This window comes from Polypterus senegalus, chromosome 6 (assembly GCF_016835505.1).
Source record: "Polypterus senegalus isolate Bchr_013 chromosome 6, ASM1683550v1, whole genome shotgun sequence".
Lineage (NCBI taxonomy): Eukaryota > Metazoa > Chordata > Cladistia > Polypteriformes > Polypteridae > Polypterus > Polypterus senegalus.
In genome coordinates, this window is record NC_053159.1 from 192,458,427 (window position 1) to 192,475,746 (window position 17,320).

At 45.2% G+C, this 17,320-nt stretch overlaps 1 protein-coding gene across 2 annotated transcripts in view; it reads right to left on the reverse strand.

Annotated features, from left to right (window-relative positions):
* Positions 1 to 17,320, reverse strand: part of nbeal1 (neurobeachin-like 1) — a 128,139-nt gene that overhangs the window by 83,206 nt on the left and 27,613 nt on the right. For both annotated transcript variants that reach the window (XM_039757802.1, XM_039757801.1), the window contains exons 4-9: positions 17,044 to 17,205; positions 16,808 to 16,889; positions 16,511 to 16,638; positions 14,285 to 14,367; positions 10,153 to 10,238; positions 3,165 to 3,471 (exon numbers count right to left, since the gene is read on the reverse strand). In XM_039757802.1, the coding sequence (XP_039613736.1) occupies positions 3,165 to 3,471; positions 10,153 to 10,238; positions 14,285 to 14,367; positions 16,511 to 16,638; positions 16,808 to 16,889; positions 17,044 to 17,205 (848 nt within the window). The remainder of the gene's footprint in view (positions 1 to 3,164; positions 3,472 to 10,152; positions 10,239 to 14,284; positions 14,368 to 16,510; positions 16,639 to 16,807; positions 16,890 to 17,043; positions 17,206 to 17,320) is intronic.

Consider the following 17,320-nt stretch of genomic DNA (forward strand, 5'->3'; position numbering starts at 1 on the left):
AGTCATAAAGTTGCTACTCCTGAGATACGCTCCATCCTGATCTGTGCAGCTTACAGGGGTCCCAGTGGCTTTAATTAGGATAACAGAAAAGGTGTCATTCCTCGGGTGTGAGGGGATACGCTGATTTGATATTTCAATCTCCACTGGCCAATCAGGAAGCAAATCAGCCTTTACGCTTTTACAAGCTTGACTGCAAAATGTCTGTGGACACTTGAAGAGGAGGACCAATCGGTCAAGTGGTGACAAAAGAGCCATCTGCTATAGGGACCCTTCTTCTAAGGTACAGCAAGATCAGAGTTCAAAGAAGAAATCCTGCGGAGCACTGGCAGGCAGATTGAAATTGCTGAGAGCATCGCATGTTTGTACTTTCAGCACATCAGCTGACATAATGTAGGCCACTGGCCACAAGATACGGGCTAATCACAGGGAGATAAAACTGAGAGCGAAACATCACATCATTCTTCAGGGTCATACTGCGGGAGTACCATGAGCCTCGGGTAGCGGGCATGAGACCACACAAAAGGCCTCCAACCATTCCTGAGCCCAAAAAAAAATCCACACAGTGGACACCTGCCTTTGATTGGAAATCCGTACAAGAGAATCGTTAAGTGTGAGAGGGCACCATTACTAAAGATGTCGTAACCGATGAGAAAAACGCCTTATGTATGCTTGCTTCTGATTGGCCATCCATACAAATGAGTCATTAAATGTGAGAGGGCATCCGATCCCCCAATGTCGTAACAAGTGGGGAAATCGATTTGAGCGCGCCTGCCTCTGATCGGCTACCGTGATCATCAGAGGGGACTGTGCAGAGGGTGCAGACCTATAAACACCTGGGAGTGCAGCTGGATGATAAACTGGACTGGACTGCCAATACTGATGATCTGTGTAAGAGAGGACAGAGCCGACTATACTTCATTAGAAGGCTGGCGTCCTTCAACATCTGCAATAAGATGCTGCAGATGTTCTACCAGACGGTTGTGGCGAACGCCCTCTTCTACATGGTGGTGTGCTGGGGAGGCAGCAAAAAGATGAGGGACGCCTCACACCTGGACAAACTGGTGAGGAAGGCAGGCTCTATTGTAGGCACGGAGCTGGACAGTTTGACATCCATGGCACAGCGACGGGCGCTGAGCAGACTCGTGTCAATCATGGAGAATCCACTGAACAGGATCATCTCCAGACAGAGGAGCAGCTTCAGCGACAGACTGCTGTCACCATCCTGCTCCACTGACAGACTGAGGAGACCCCACACTATGCGACTCGGCTGGTAAACGTTAACATTATACAAAGTTATTGTCTGTTAAACCTGCCCACCTCGCACTCTCCACCCTGCATTTTTTAACTTGCACTGCTTTTTGTTTGTATTGCTCTTTAATTTAATATTGTTATTATCAGTATGCTGCTGCTGCTGGAGTATTTGAATTTTCCCTTGGGGATTAATAAAGTATCCATCCATCCATCCAAATAAGCCTTTAAATGTGAAAGGGCATCCAAACACATCATTTCGTAACACATGGAAAAAAATGTATAGCGTACACTGGCTCCCGATGACGTTTCAGCACAAAAGAGTCGCCAAGTGTGAGCAGGCCACTGATCTCCCGATGTCGTAAAACAGGGGTCCTCAATCACAGTCCTGGAGGGCCGCAGTGGCTTCAGGTTTTTGTTCTAACCCGGTTACTTAATTAGAAAGCCATTCTTGCCAATAATTTCATTTCATGGCTTGTTAGTAATTTAACTCTGCTATGTCAGCTCATTCTTGTATCCTCGATTTTCTTTCGCCTTTCTAAGGATCTCATCCAAATGATTTGAAGGCTAAAATGGAGGAGTAATTCTCAGTCCTTCACTTTTTTCTCTTCACTTTCCTTCCAAGTATTTAATCAAACCCTTTAGTGCACGATAAATACACAGAGGTGTGAATGGTAACAAGCGAAATGGAGAAATGCTGGTCTCTATTAGTCATTTGCATGTTATTGTCAAATAGAAGCAATTAAAAAACAAGAATACGGCTGTTTAAGACTAAAATAAGCAATAAGGGTTCCAAATCTTAACAAGTGACACCACTAAAATGAAGCAGAAGTGTTACTGGAGCGATAAGTGCTTCTTATTAAGCAACTGGGTTGGAGCAAAAACCTGCAACCACTGCGGCCATCCAGGACCGTGATTGAGGACCCCTGTCGTAAGATGAGAAAATCGCTTTGTGTAATCCTGCCTCCGAGTGACTATCCATACCAAGGAGCTGTTAAATGTGAGGCGTCACCAGAACTCCTGATGTTGTAACACGTAACGGAAATCGAAGAGTACGCCTTCCTCCGATGGTCTTTCAGTCAGAATAAGTCGCTAAGTGCGAGTCGGCACCCAATCTCCCGATGTCATAACAAGTGAGAAAAATCACTCTGAGTATTCTCGCTTCTGATCAGCTATTCATACAAAGGGGCTGTTAAATGTGCGACATCACACAAACTCCTTATTTATGAGAGACGTTATGAGAAAAATCGAAGGGTACGTTTGTGTCCAATGGTCTTACTGCACAAATGAATCGCTAAGTGTGAGATGGCACCCGATGACGCGATGTTGTACATTTAAGATAATTGCTTTGTGTAATCCTGACTTTTATTCGGTTGTGCTGATGAATTCTGTCACCACACAGTTCCAGTGCATCATGGGATGCCCTTACCATTGTAACAGGTGACACGAAACCCTTCAACTTTGTGGTGCCCATTATCAAAACAAAAAAGGATGTTAAAAAAATATTGAACCATTAAATAAATCCTCTGAACACAAAACCAACATCAGAAATAGGAATCTGTAGGTTAGAGACGCCCACAAATGCTGTACAACGAATTTTCTGGCTAGAGGGAAACCTGGAAAAATTCAATGAAACACATCAATCACAACGACATGCCTGCAAGTTTATTCACAGTTTGTTGAATTCATTTTATAAGAAGCTCCCCTTGCCGATCCTGCGATGGCCCACTCACGGATTCGCTGGTCCTCACTCTTGATACGTCGTCAGGTTTCTTTGTTTGTTTAAGGGTGAGGAATCCCGTCATTTTATATTTAAGTCAATTATTTATTGCTCCTATTCCCCATCAGTAACCAATGCAGCCCACTAACAATTTAGTTTGGGGAACATAGCACAGTGGACCCCAAAAAGTACTCACTCAGCATCCGAATCTGCAGTGCGATGAAGTGGTTCTCCCATTGCCTGGACTTGGCCTTGGCCGGCAGCATGGAGGCATCCGAGTTTAACAGCTTGAAGTAGTTCTCCATGATCGTGCTGATCTCCACCTGCCGCTGGTCAGAGCTGCTGGACAGGAGCACCTGCACCACCTCCGTCAGGCACAGCAGGGTCAGCTCCGCTTTCCGGCTGATGTCGTCGGGGTCCCGATCCTCCTGGGAGTCACAATCTGCCAGAAGCCTCATCAGGACATCCATTGTGGCCGGCGAAATCGCTTGCAGAGCGTTACGCTGAAAAGACAAAGGGATTCTGGGCTTGAGGCAGCACACCAGCGCACATGGCCACCTGCATACACCCTCAGCAATTGTAAGCCACTTGCCCTTACCTTCCATTAAGTGATGTGTGCATCGAGTCATCCAATGTGGCACACCTAATGACCGAGAGCTACTAGTCTGTGACAGGCCGAGATAAAATCAAACAGGTATGATCTTCTCTTTGGTCAGAGGGGCTCTTTGTGTGCGAGACGTGAGAACCAATGAGCATTCAGCCGGCAGTACAATGTGAAGAATGAATGCAGCAAATACGCATGTTATGAACCTCACAAACGGAAGAGAAGCTCGTCTGTCTGATGTCTCGTATTTTACATTCAGTAACAGAAAGGAAAAAGGAAATAAAGGGCAGAGGTCACTGGAGCTGCCATCTGGCTGCAGGCTATTGGCTGTCACAAAAAGGGGTGAGCACAACTGTCCTGGAAGATTGGCGCTCCGTTGGTAAACGGGACATGGGCTGTGACTATCACTCAGGTAATTGGACACGATTTTGGTTTTAATTCAAGATCTGGTTTGGTTACGTCATATTTACGTGTCATGTGACATGCTAAAACAAACGTTTGTGCATCAGCTATGGTGTAAGCTGTGCTACTGAGGATTTTAGGTTCAAATTATAATAATAATAATAATATGTTGCATTTATAGAGCACCTTTTACAAACCTAAGGTTGCTTTACATACATAGGAGAGGGAAAAAAAATCACAGAAGACAAAGTTCATCAAAGAGAAAAGATGGAGAAAGAGGAGCAAACTCAGAGAGACTGAGGAAGAGGGGCCATAACACTGAAGGAGCCGAGAGTCTGGTGCGTGGGACAGGAAGGAGATGACTGAGCGAGGACCTGAGAGAGTGACAAGGAGTGTATGGAGCTGAGTGAGGTAGAGGAGGACAAAGGTTATGTAGGGCTTTGAAGGTGAGAAGCAGAATCTTGAATTTAACCCTTGATGAAAGTGGTAACCAGTGAAGTTGGGAGAGAACTGGGGAGATGTGAGCAGAACGCCGAGTTTGGCTGCGGAATTCTGAATGTGCTGAAGTTTCTGTGCAGATTTTGCATGGAGGCCGATGAAGAGGGGATTACAGAAATCAATACGAGACATTATGAAACAATGAACCAGAGTTTGAGCATCATTAAGACTTTGAGGGCTGAATATTTTTTCCAAACAAAGTTTTCTGGAAAGCACACAAAGCAATGGTTTCACACATAAATCAACACAAAAGGTCCTCTGGCGGCTGTGCCAGGATGGATCAAAGGCCAGCAGGAATGTGCAGCTGCCTGGTTGTCTTCACGTGGCAGGTGGGCAGTCACAGTGTGATGCAATTTGGTTTGTACCTCTTGTCATTGTAAATTGCGGTCGTGTCAGGCAAATGTTGCCGTGGGCGCATCAGCTACATGAACACGTTCAGCACCACGGTGAGCTGGGGACCGAACAGCTTATGCTGGTACCTCACTTTAATCTTCAAACTCCATCTACAGATCACTTGCATCAAAATCAAAGTCTGATTCAGCAGTAATATGCAAAGCGTCGTCTGTGTAGTATTTTGCTTGGCACATTCGCATTGGTCTCTCGCCAGATGTCATTGCCATTTTAGAGGTTGTTTCCTCTTCGCAAGTCATGCATGCACAGGAAATCGAGGTCAAAATAAATGAAGCTAACTTTCTAACAGAGACAGTCAAACTAAAACGTAATGGCGCGTTTTGTCGCCGTTTATAGCTGATTATCATTCTCTAACCCCGAGTTTCGACAAAAGTCGACACCCACCCGGAAAGAGTTAAAAGAACCGAAATGGATGGAGGGGGGCAATGTTATGGAGGAGACAGAATGACATTTTGGAAAGAGAGCTAATGAGTAGCTCAAAATTAAGTGAGGAATCAAACAAAGCACCAAGATGTCTGACGACAGGAGCAGGTGTGACGAGTGCGCCAGCAATAGAAACTGAGACGTCGGGTGTTTGGGCCTACCAGCAACAACCTCCGTTTGAAGAAAGTGATTTTCCATCCATAGCTTAAGATCAGTGATGCAGACAGTGAGTGTGCTGGGAGGCGAGTCTGTACTAAGATGTAGCTGTACAGTGGTGCCTCAGTTTGTGAGTATAATTTGTTCCAGAAATGTGCTTGCAATCCAAAGCACTCGTATAGCAAAGCAAATTTCCTCGTAAGAAATAATGGAAACTCAGATGATTTGTTCTACAACCCAAAAATATTCAAATAAAATGATTAATAGAAAATATAAAGTAAAAATATGTAAAACAAATTAACCTACACTTTACCTTTGAAAAGAATCGTGGCTGGTGTGAGGGAGACGAGAGAGAGGAGGGGAGGAGGAGGAGGATTATTGTGTAGGACGACTTTCACTCTGACTAACGGAATCCGTGCTATCTGTCGGCTCGCTGGAATCTTCTTGTTTTTTTGCGACTTTAACAAGGAGTCCCTCCAATGACAGTTGCTTTTGCCTGAAGAGTCACTACACTTGGATACAAAATTTCAAAAAATGCTTTACGCACTGTAAAGTATCTAAACTCTTTTGGGATTCCCCCTCAACGGGACAACACGTGGAAGAGCGTCCCGAAGCAACCGCAGGCTCCCAGCGCTGTAGCAGTTTGCCGTAAAAGTGAATCCGAAAAGATCGCAGTCGCTCTATAAGCGCCCCCTGTTGATGGGTGATGCAAGGAACATTATGAATGCAAAGGTAGAGAATTACTTGGCCACTAACCTGGTCACGACCCTGCCAGATTGCTGTGTCTCTGCATAGGAGAGCAGTAGATCCCGCTACAATAAATAACCGCGCTGTTCCTGTTTCAAGCTGAATAAAAGCTGGTGTTGCTAAAGAACTAAGACTCAGCCTCGTGTTTTGGGGTGCATGACAGGGACACGTGGTCACCATGCTATAGTAAACATGATACGCTCGTACGGTTGTTGACTATATGAATAAGGCAAGCTGACTGAGGCCGCATATGAGAGATGATTACCCACAATCCCACAGCGAGAGAGAGAGAGAGAGAACCACCATCGGCTCAGCTGTGATCACGCGACGCTCGGCCGACAAAGCGTATACGGACTACTCATATTGCAAGACCTTGCTCGTTTATCAAGTTAAAATTTATTAAAAAATTTAGCTTATCTTGCAAAACGCTCACAAACTAAGTTACTCGCAATCCAGGATATTACTGTATGTCATCTGCATAACAGTGGAAGTTAAGGATTAATTAATTATTAGTTCATATTGTGCTTCCTTGTCACTGGGAACGTCTGCTCTGAATGACTAAGTAATGCTGACTGCTGTGTTCTCTCATCCCATTTTGTGTTCAGTTTTGTCCTTGTGTACTTGCCGTACTTTGTGTCTAGCCGCTTTAAGAAACTGCAGTTTCCACTGTCTAACTCAGAATGTTTCCCAAGTCGTGTGTGTCGATGGTCACATGTTAAGTATATACGGAGTTAAAATGGCACAACTGTTCTAAGATTAGCCAACGTCTGCACGACATTCATCTTTACTCAGGTAATGTGACATGGTGCGGCGACTGTGAATGCAAAAATCTGACCTACTCCATAACTAAAAGTCACATAATGTGACATCGACTTAACAAGGTGGTCAGCAGAAATTTAAAAGATTGATGAATGGTCAACCAGATGGCTAAATAGATTTATTTTAATGAAAACTAACAGTAATTTTCTAATTAATGTAAACAGTTAATAAGAACTAATGGATTCATGGAAGATGATGCAATGTTAACTGGTGATTGGTTGATTTTGAGCAAAATTCTACAATATAAAAAAATAACAGTTCAGTCTCTCAAGAAGGTGGTCAGATGATAGTGGATTTTGCCAAAAGGATGGACATGGCTGTGGTGAACATGTATTTTAGAAAGAGGGAGGAACACAAGGTGACGTACAAGAATGGAGGAAGATGCACACAGGTAGATGACATCCTATGCAGAAGAGTCAATCTGAAAGGGGATTGAAGAATGCAAAGTGGTGGCAGGGGAAAGCGTAGTTAAGCAGCACAGGATGGTGGTCTGGAGGATGACATTGGAGATCAAGAAGAGGAGGAGAGTGATGGCAGGGCCAAGGATCAAATGGTGGAAGTTGAAAAAGGGAGACTGCAAGGTTGAGTTTAGGGAGGAGGCGAGACGGGCACTGGGTGGCAGTGAAGAGTCAACAGACAGCTGGGCAGCTACAGCAGAAGTGGTAAGGGTGACAGCAAGAAGGGTGCTTGGCGTGACATCTGGACAGAGGAAGGAGGAAAAGGAAACCTGGTGGTGGAATTGAGAATTACAGGAGAGTATACAGAGGAAGAGGATGGTGAAGAACAAGTGGGATAGTCAGAGAGATGCAGAAAGTAGACAAGAGTACAAGGAGATAAGGCACAAGGTGAAAAGAGAGGTAGCGAATGCTGAAAAAAAGGTGTATGATGAGTTGTATGAGAGGTTGGACACTAAGGAGGGAGAAAAGGTCCGGTGGGCTACAGAGAGGGACCAAGCTGGGAAAGATGAGCAGCAGGTTTGGGTGATAAAGGATAAAGATGGAAACAAACTCACAAAGAGAGTGTGATGAGCAGATGGAAAGAGTACTTTGAGAGGCTGATGAATGAAGAGAATGAGAGAGAGAGAGAGAGAAGAGGTGGGATGATGTGGAGATAGTGAATTAGGAAGTGCAACGGATTAGCAAGGAGGAAGAAAGGACAGCGATGAAGAGGATGAAAAATGGAAAGGCCGTTGGTCCAGCTGACATACCTGTGGAAACATGGAGGTGTTTAGGAGAGATGGCAGTGGAGTTTTTAACAGGATTGTTTAATGGAATCTTGGAAAGTGAGAGGATGATGAGGAGTGGAGAAGAAGTGTACTGGTGGGCCGATATTTAAGAATAAGGTGGATGTGTAGGTCTGCAGTAACTACAGGGGGATAAAACTGATGAGCCTCAGCATGAAGTTATGGGAAAGAGTAGTGGAGGCTCAGTTAAGAAGGGAGGGGATGATTAGTGAGCAGCAGGATGGTTTCATAACAAGAGCACCACAGATGCAGTGTTTACTCTGAGGATGTTGATGGAGAAGTTTAGAGAAAAACAGAAGGAGTTGCATTGTGTATTTGTGGACCTGGAGAAAGCATATGACAGGGTGAGGAGAGAAGAGCTGTGGTATTGTATGAGGAAGTCAGGAATGGCAGAGAAGTACGTAAGAGTTGTACAGGATATGTACGAAGAAAGTGTGACCGTGGTGAGGTCTGCGGTAGGAGTGACGGAGGTGGGATTACATCTGGGATCAGCTCTGAGCCCTTTCTTATTTACGATGTTGACAGATGAAATTAGACAGGAGCCCCTGTGGACTGTGATGTTTGCTGATGACATTGTGATCTGTAGTGAGAGTAGGGAGCAGGCTGAGGAGACCCTGGAGAGGTGGAGAGGAATGAAGGTCAGTAGGACCACCAAGACAGAATACATGTGTGTAAATGAGATGGAGGTCAGTGGAATGGTGAGGATGCAGGGAGTAGAGTTGGTGAAGGTGGATGAGTTTAAATACTTGGGAACAGTACAGAGTAACAGGGATTGTGGAAGACAGGCGATGAAGAGAGTGCAGGCAGGGTGGAATGGGTGGAGAAGAGTGTCAGGAGTAATTTGTGACAGACGGTTATCAGCAAGAGTGAAAGGGAAGGTCTACAGGACGGTAGTGAGACCTGCTATGTTATATGAGTTGGAGACGGTGGCACAGGAGACAGAGCTGGAGGTGGCAGAGTTAAAGATGCTAAGATTTGCATTGGGTGTGACGAGGATGGACAGGATCAGAAATGAGGACATTACAGGGTCAGCTCAGGTTGGGAGACAAAGTCAGAGAGGCGAGATTGTGTTGATTTGGACCATGTGCAGAGGAGAGATGCTGGGTATACTGGGAGAAGGATGCTAAGGATAGAGCTGACAGGTAAGAGAAAAAGAGGAAGGCCTAAGAGGAGGTTTATGGATGTGGTAAGAGAGGACATGCAGATGATGGGTGTGACAGAGCAAGATGACGAGGACAGGAAGAGATGGAAGAAGATGATCCGCTGTGGCAACCCCTAATGGGAGCAGCCGAAAGAAGAAAAAGAAAAAAGTCTCTCATTTAAGATCGCCTTTATGGAAAGGATAGAGGACATCTCCTCCCGCCTGTGCCTATGGAAATACCCCCGTGTTCTCCGACATGGATGTAGACGATGACCGGAGACTCCACTACTGTATCGTACTCTTCCAAGGGCTTCCTTCAGCTGTAACTTGGGAGTGTTCACCAAAATGAAAACGCAAAGTGTGCAGTGTTCTCTCTTCAGGTTATTTTTTACTTTTCCTAACACTTCTGCAAGAGAGGCATACATTATAAATGTGTCTGTTAGTACTTAAAGGACACAGTCCCAGTGAAAGTGGGAGACAACAGGACTGCGGGTCAAGTAGCGCATACATTATATATGCACATTATGCGTAAATTCACTTATTTACCCCGAGGATTCATCATTTTTGAGAAACTCTCCCCCTACAGAGGTTAGGGCTGGACTGCGGGGTGCAAGTAGCCCCTTGGGGACACCAACAGCAGAGCTCACAGCAGAGGTGCCAGCAGGCAGGATTGATGGTCAAAGCCCTACTGGTCTGCCTGACCCGTCCGCTCGAGCACAGAACAAGAATGGGCACCTCACCTGACTGCCCGCCACGATGGCCCCAAACAGATGCAGCAGACAACACTTGAGACTCTCCTTCAGGTGCTCACTCTCCTGGAAGCATTCTGCAACAGAAAACAGAAGGAAGTGAGTAAACTACGAGTAGACAACGCGGGAGGTCGCCGTCACGTCACTGCTGAGGGCCCCACTGTAACCAACAACCCTCTCATTTGTCTAAAGTATAAATGTCTGATTTTCAAAGAGCAGGAACTATCAGGGCCTTAATTACAGATACAAATAAAACATCTCACCAAGCTATGCCCACACAAACGAATTGCTAAAATCCTCTTCTCTCCGCCTGGAGAGTTAACACGCTCCTCATTTTAAACAGCCTACAGTGGATGCTCCAACACGTCCGCCGCCAAGACGCGTGAAGTGACGACTGAATGAACCGGTCCACTGTGAAGCACTGAGAGTCCTCACCGTCACAGGACAGCTAAGGCCCAGATCTGCGCATGTCGGCGTCACTGCTGCACAAACACTGGACCTGTATCTCATTTACGAGGTGTGATCAAAAAGTCCGGTGAACGTCAATGCAGAGCGCCATCCGAGAGCAACGCAGAACAATTCAATGCAGGTTCTGACAGGTCCATCCTAGAGCCGAGTTTGTGACGAGTTTCATCTTGTTTGACACGGTCAGTCGTTTGAGAGCCGCTGTTGAGTTCAAGTTTGTCGTTAATATTGGATATCGAGCAACACATTAACATGAAATTTTGTTTCAAACTGCAAAAAAGTGCTCAGGAAACCAATCAGATGTTAAAATCGGTTTAGGGTAACACTGCACCGACAACGAAGACTGCTTACGAGTGATCTGATCGATTTCGTAATGGATCTGACTCGACTGAAGACGAGAAAAGATCAGGACGTCGTATAACCGAGGAAAATGTTGAAACGGTTTCATTCTTCATCATTACAACGCTCCTTGTCACACATCCCTTCTCGTATGACAATTTCTGTTGAATAAAAACATTACGCCGTGTCCGGATCCACCTTATTTGCCAGATCTGGCACCATATGACTTCTGGCTGTTCCCTAAATTGAAAATGACCATTAAAGGCAAAACGATTTCAATCCATTGAGGACACCCAGGCAGCCACGACAGCCCAACTAAAGCCACCCTCGAAAGAAAACATTCCCCGTATTTTTTGATCACACCTCGTACAACACTACCAATCGAATGGCCGGTTTATACTTCACACTCAAAACGTGTATGCGCACACAGCATGGCTGCCACATGTTCCCAGCATTTCGTGTCACCTGTTACCATGCTTAGGGCTCGTTTATACTTCACGCTCAGAAGGCATACATGCACGTAACACAGCTGCCATGTGTTCCTAGCATTCATTTGAAGAATCTTCTCAGCACGTTCTCAGAAATTAACATGACGTGTGTGCGAGTTGCAGTACCAGCAAAATGTCAGTGGGGGCGCAGTGTGATCAAAGTCGGAATGTGATGTCAGGGTCTCCGTTTACTATCAACATGTGACGGCAAGCTGCTTTACAGATCCTCCAGGATCAATTTGTGTGCTTTGATGTTTGATGAATGGTTCTGTGTGGTGAAGCAGCTCATCAAACTTAAATGCTGACATGTATTTCTCACACAGGCAATACAAGTGTCACACATTCTCCCATCGTAATGACACGATACATTTTAAAGGTCTCACACAACCTTCTTGTGTGTTGTTTTTTTGCATCTTTGCAACAGCATCCTTAAGGACACAGTGAAGAAAAAAAGGTCTATTTCGTGATGAATCTGAAAATTTCCACTTTGATTTCATAGTTTATCTTGTCATTAAAAGTAGAACGTAAGCGCCATCTTAAAACTGACCCAGTTGTTAATCGCTACGTGCTTAGAGCTTCCTCCTGCACTGACAGCAGCGGCAGGCAGTGATCGCCACACAGAACACACTAAACGTCTGATATTCCAGTAGAATCCTTAGATATCTACTTGATGTCACTTTCATGATGAAATGTCTCCAAGGATGTCTGTCACATTTTACAGATAAATTGTTAACTTCATTTAAATAATGAATACTGTTAAAAATGATACATGTGCGGGTGACACGGTGGAGGAGCGGTAGCGTTTCTGCTTCACAAGGAGTCGCGTCCCTGGTGTTTCCGGCCTGGAGTTTGCAGGTTTTCCTGGTGGGTTTCCACAGTGTACTGAGGTTTCCTTCCAAGGACATGACGCCAGTGTGTGTGTGTGTTTGCTTGCGATGAGCTGATGCCTCATCCAGGGTTCGTTTCTGCCTTGCGCCCGATGCTTGCTGGAATGGGTGACTCCCTAAATTGATGGATGTAATCATTAAACTTCCATCCTTTTCAGAAATACTGTGGCAAGATGTCATGGGAATATAATGGATGTTTCTATCAATTCACAACACAGTGAAGTCGAACGTTGTTTTCTCACTGTGATATCTCACGCTGCCACCTGGTGGAATCCTCCATGATTTACATAAAGTATGCACGCAAGTATAAACAGCAAGCGTAGCAGCAGCGTCAGCAGGCACATGCACCATGTCGTGTGAACTATAAACCCCGGCCTGATGGGACACCACTCTGATTCTTTCGCACATATCTGACACAGCTCAGTTACACCCAAAGCCCACATGGTAACCATTTTTTTTTTTTTGAGATCGGACACATGCTGCTTTCTGATCGTCCATATTCCATCTGATTAGGGTTTTGAAAAAGTACTGAAAAATCCAAATTTTTTTTTTTTTTTAAAGTATCAGCATTTCGGAATTTTTGGAACCAGAAGTAAATGGTAGTTTTCAAGGCCCTCACGCTCAGCCACTGCATGTAACTTTTTGACACACTGGAGACTCAACAGGACAGCACATTGATTGACATGCTTCACACTCATCAGAGGAACCCTTGCCCCCTGCTCTTCGACTTGCTGCAGACTCCGAAAGGGAACCAACTCCTTGGGGCGACATTGAGTGCAAGACACCAGGGAGGCTGCTGAGAGGCGGAGGATGGCAAGTTATACGTTAATTGCTTCGGTACTTTTCTGGTACTGATACTGAGCTCAAAAAGGCGGTACTGATACCGAAGACCAAATTTTAGTACCAATCCAAAACTAGATCCGAGTTTAAACAGTCAGATCGTGAGGACACAAGCTGCAGTGTGTGTCAAATAACTTAAATGAGCGCAACAGCATGCGCCTGACCGGTGGCCTTCAGAAGACCTGAGAGGTAAGAACCGACTTGATTAGATCTAAAAATGTCTGCAGCTGAGTCTTGAATTAAGTAGAATTTGAAGAGGATGCCAGTGGATGAAGCGCTTACTTGTAGTAGCAATCATGCTATTGTGACATGTAAAGAATACAGTCAACGTCCAACTCGCTCATCTGACCAACATGCATCACAGCGCCACACCCCAGCAACACAATTAAAAAAGACTGGATTTAATGCAGGGGTACAAAGATATAGTATTTTCCACTTCCAAAATTATTTATACCTTAAATGTGTTATATGTTACATACTAGCAAGGCACAATGTTACGATTTTAAGTTTGTCTCTTTAGATCACATTGTGCATTCAGGAACCTCTGTTCACCAAAACATGCCATCCCTTACGTTCCTCTTTCTTTATGCGTCTAACTGCCTTTGGTCATCGGACATTACAGCCCTCTGGAGGACGCCAGAAGAGATTATGCCTGAGCACAGACACCGGACATTTCATACAGACAGACAGACAGATTCATTCATTCAGTGCCCACTGTGCCCATACTTGAAGATGGCCCTGGATGGGTAGATAGATAGATATGTAAGACACTATTTGATACATAGATAAATATGAAATGCACTATATAATTAATAGATATAAAAGGTGCTATATAATAGACAGACAGATTCATTCATTCATTCAGTGCCCACTATGCCCATACTTGAAGATGGCCCTGGATAGATAGATAGATAGATAGATAGATAGATAGATAGATAGATAGATAGATAGATAGATAGATATGAAAGGCGCTATATAATTAATAGATATGAAAGGTGCTATATAATAGACAGATAGACAGACAGACAAAGTCTGATCCAAAAGCTTTCTGTATTTAAAGCCCTCACAGATTTCTGCCAGCAGTCTCCCCCACAAGTCACTTACGATAGAAGAAGGGGACGAACTCCAGTGTCAGGGGAGCAGCCTTGTGTTTCTGACGACTTTTCTCTGTTGGACTGAGCACCTCACTAGACAGGAAACACAGAGCAGTCTGTTACGATCGCGTCTTTATTTTTTTTATTGTTTTACATTTTTTTTTATTTCAGAATTCCCCCCAAAACCCAACCCTGTGTTTCTTTCTTTGTAACCCACTCTCTCTCCCTGTTAATTTGCAATTAGAACCTCAATTCCAACTGTGAAGAATGCTGGTGGAAATGTTCTGGTTTTGGATTTGCTTTGCTGCCTCAGGGTCAGGGCGGCTTGCAGTCATTGAGTCAACTAGGACTTCTGCATCAATTCAAGTGTGCTTAAGGAGAACGTGAGCCTCTCAGGGACTCCTATTTTGAATTTCTGTTGTTTCTGTTGAGGTTTTTGTTACCCGTGGGTGTCCATTGGGTTCATTTATTTTCAAGTATAGTTTTAATTTTGATTTGTGGTTTGAGCCATTAAATTGCTGCCATTCTGACGGTGCTAATCCTGATTACCATTGCTAGGATCATCCTGAAGTGGGCGTGTCCTCAGAGGTCATGGCCTGTCAATCACGACTTAACAGGATCAAAGGTCATCACAGGGTTTGCTTCACCAGACTACTTCATGAATTCCAAAACCCTTTGAACCTTTTTGTAAAATGCTCTGTTTTGTTTCTCTGGTTTTTAAGCCATCTGCTCTCCTCCTGACTTTGAGTTGGCCTCACGATTCCTGACTTAGGTTACTAATAGTTGCTCTTCTGCTTCTGAAGCTCTCCCTGGTTTTTTTGACTACATTCCTGTCTTCCAGTCATCCTCTGAATTCTCACACCGGGTGGGCATCGTAGAGGCCACATGTCCTAAAGGCTGAAGTTGAACAAGAAATGGACCTCCCAGCATAATAAGGATCTGAAGCACACTAGCAAATCCACCATGGAATGGCTCAAAGAGAAGACATGGAGGGTTATGGAATGTTAAGGATGTGATCTGAATCCCACTGAAAAGTTGCTTGACATGAGCAGAACATGCAAGACAGCCCACAGACATCTTGTAGCTGAAGGAATTTTGCTTGGAGGAATGGTCCAACATTTCACAGAGTTGATGTCACAGACTGGTGGGCAGTTATGCAAAACACCTACAAGGCTGAAGGAGGCAACATCAGCTTCTGAGGCCAAGGGTGAGCCTGTTTGGCAGGTCATATATGTTGAAAAGCTCCACAATTTCCATGGGGTGTACTTACATTTTCATATGAGAAAGAGCAATGGCCCAGCAAAGACCCTGAGGGACTCCACTTTCGACATCACCTAACTGTGATGAAGTTCTTCCTCTCCCTCAGCCAGTTTTGTACCCACCTATGCACCACACCCTCAGTTCCCACTTTTTAGTTTGATTCCTCACCTCTTACGAGGTTCCTTATTAAAACCCTTCTGAAAGTCAAGATAAATGACGTCACATGCACACCTCTGATCATCTGCATTTGTCACCTCCTCACAGATTTCCAGCATATTCGTGAAGTTCGATCTCCCCGTCTAAACCCAGGCTGACCACTAACTAACCCACCATTTCTTGGCATCGACCCTTTTCTTATTAATTTACCCATGACACGCGTTAAGCTTACTGGCCTAGTCAGACCCGAGGTGAGGCTTCGTCATTACCCCTTTGCAGTAAACAGCTCATCAAAATCACGGGAGGCAGCTAAAGGGCTCAAAAGAAGGAAAATCCAATCCTGAACCGGGGGGAGTGCACTGGTCCTCTCTCGTTTTTCCCTGCAGACCAGCCACAGGAAATTCTACCTGGGCCCAATAACGACACTTCAGGTTTTTCTGGTCCCAGTGACGTCACTTTCGGTTCTTGGCCCCAGCCCCCAATGACGTCACTTCTGGTCCCAGGATGGGTGGTGAGGGTAGGAGGTGGGAATGTTGTGGGATGGGCGGTATTTGGGGGATATGTGAGGGGCGGATGCAATGATGTCAGTTCCAGTTCCGGGCCTGATGACATCACTTCCGGTTCCTCTCCACATGACGTTATGCCATACTCCTCCTGTTACCTCAGTTCTGTTTCGGACTCATGTCTGTAACGGCCTATTATTCAATTTTGCCTTTTAGCCAAACTTTCAAGAATATGGGGTGGCTGTCCCAAACCTTTCTGTTGTGTCAAGGCATGTCATTTCACATCTGTTTATCTGAGGCACGAGGTCAGCGCTTACCCAGCAGCCCGGCGTCTCCAGTTACGGTATGGGTCATAGAGACTTTCACAGAAGGTCAGCGTGTGACGGACAAACTCCTCAGCGACAGTCTGGTCGGCCAGCTCCTTTTCCTTAGTCCTGCTCTTTAGCTTGGGTGACAGAAGACAAAATGAGAGGCGTGGGTTAGGATGTGAGCGTCACTGTGATCAGCATATTAAGCTTTATACCACAACAGAGGGGCTTTTCCCGAGGGGCTGGTCAACTGATTGACGTCACAGACTAGGAGACCCTGGCCACATGCCCGTGGGCCACACTCACCTGTTGGATATACAGCGTTGTCATAGTGATCACATGGTTGATGAATGAGCACGTCCCAATCTCCTCTACGTTCGACAGGTTTCTGAAAGTCACATAAAGGAGCAAAGCAAAGACGTCAGGCTTTGTGAGCTTTACAAAAACTCCAAGGCCCCATTACTACCAGGGCCACACAACGTTAACACACACACACCTGCACCAAATGTGCATCAGGTGACAGGCCGCAGCAATAAGATTACCTGCAGACGATGATGAGGAACTTGACGAGGAGCAAAGCCAAGGTCTGCTGCTCTTCCTCCAGGCCATCGGACAACTTCTGGACACATTGAAGGAGCTGGTGTCTCAAAACCTGCAGCATGTTGTCTGGTAGTAAAGACATCACTGGGGGAACTTCCTCGAGCCTTCAACATAACAAGAGGTTTGAAGCAAATGGGGGTCCTGTGTGGGAGATCTCTACAAACTTGTTAGCAGGTCTAAAAAGGCGCGGGCACATGCAGCTGTATGTATGGCACCACA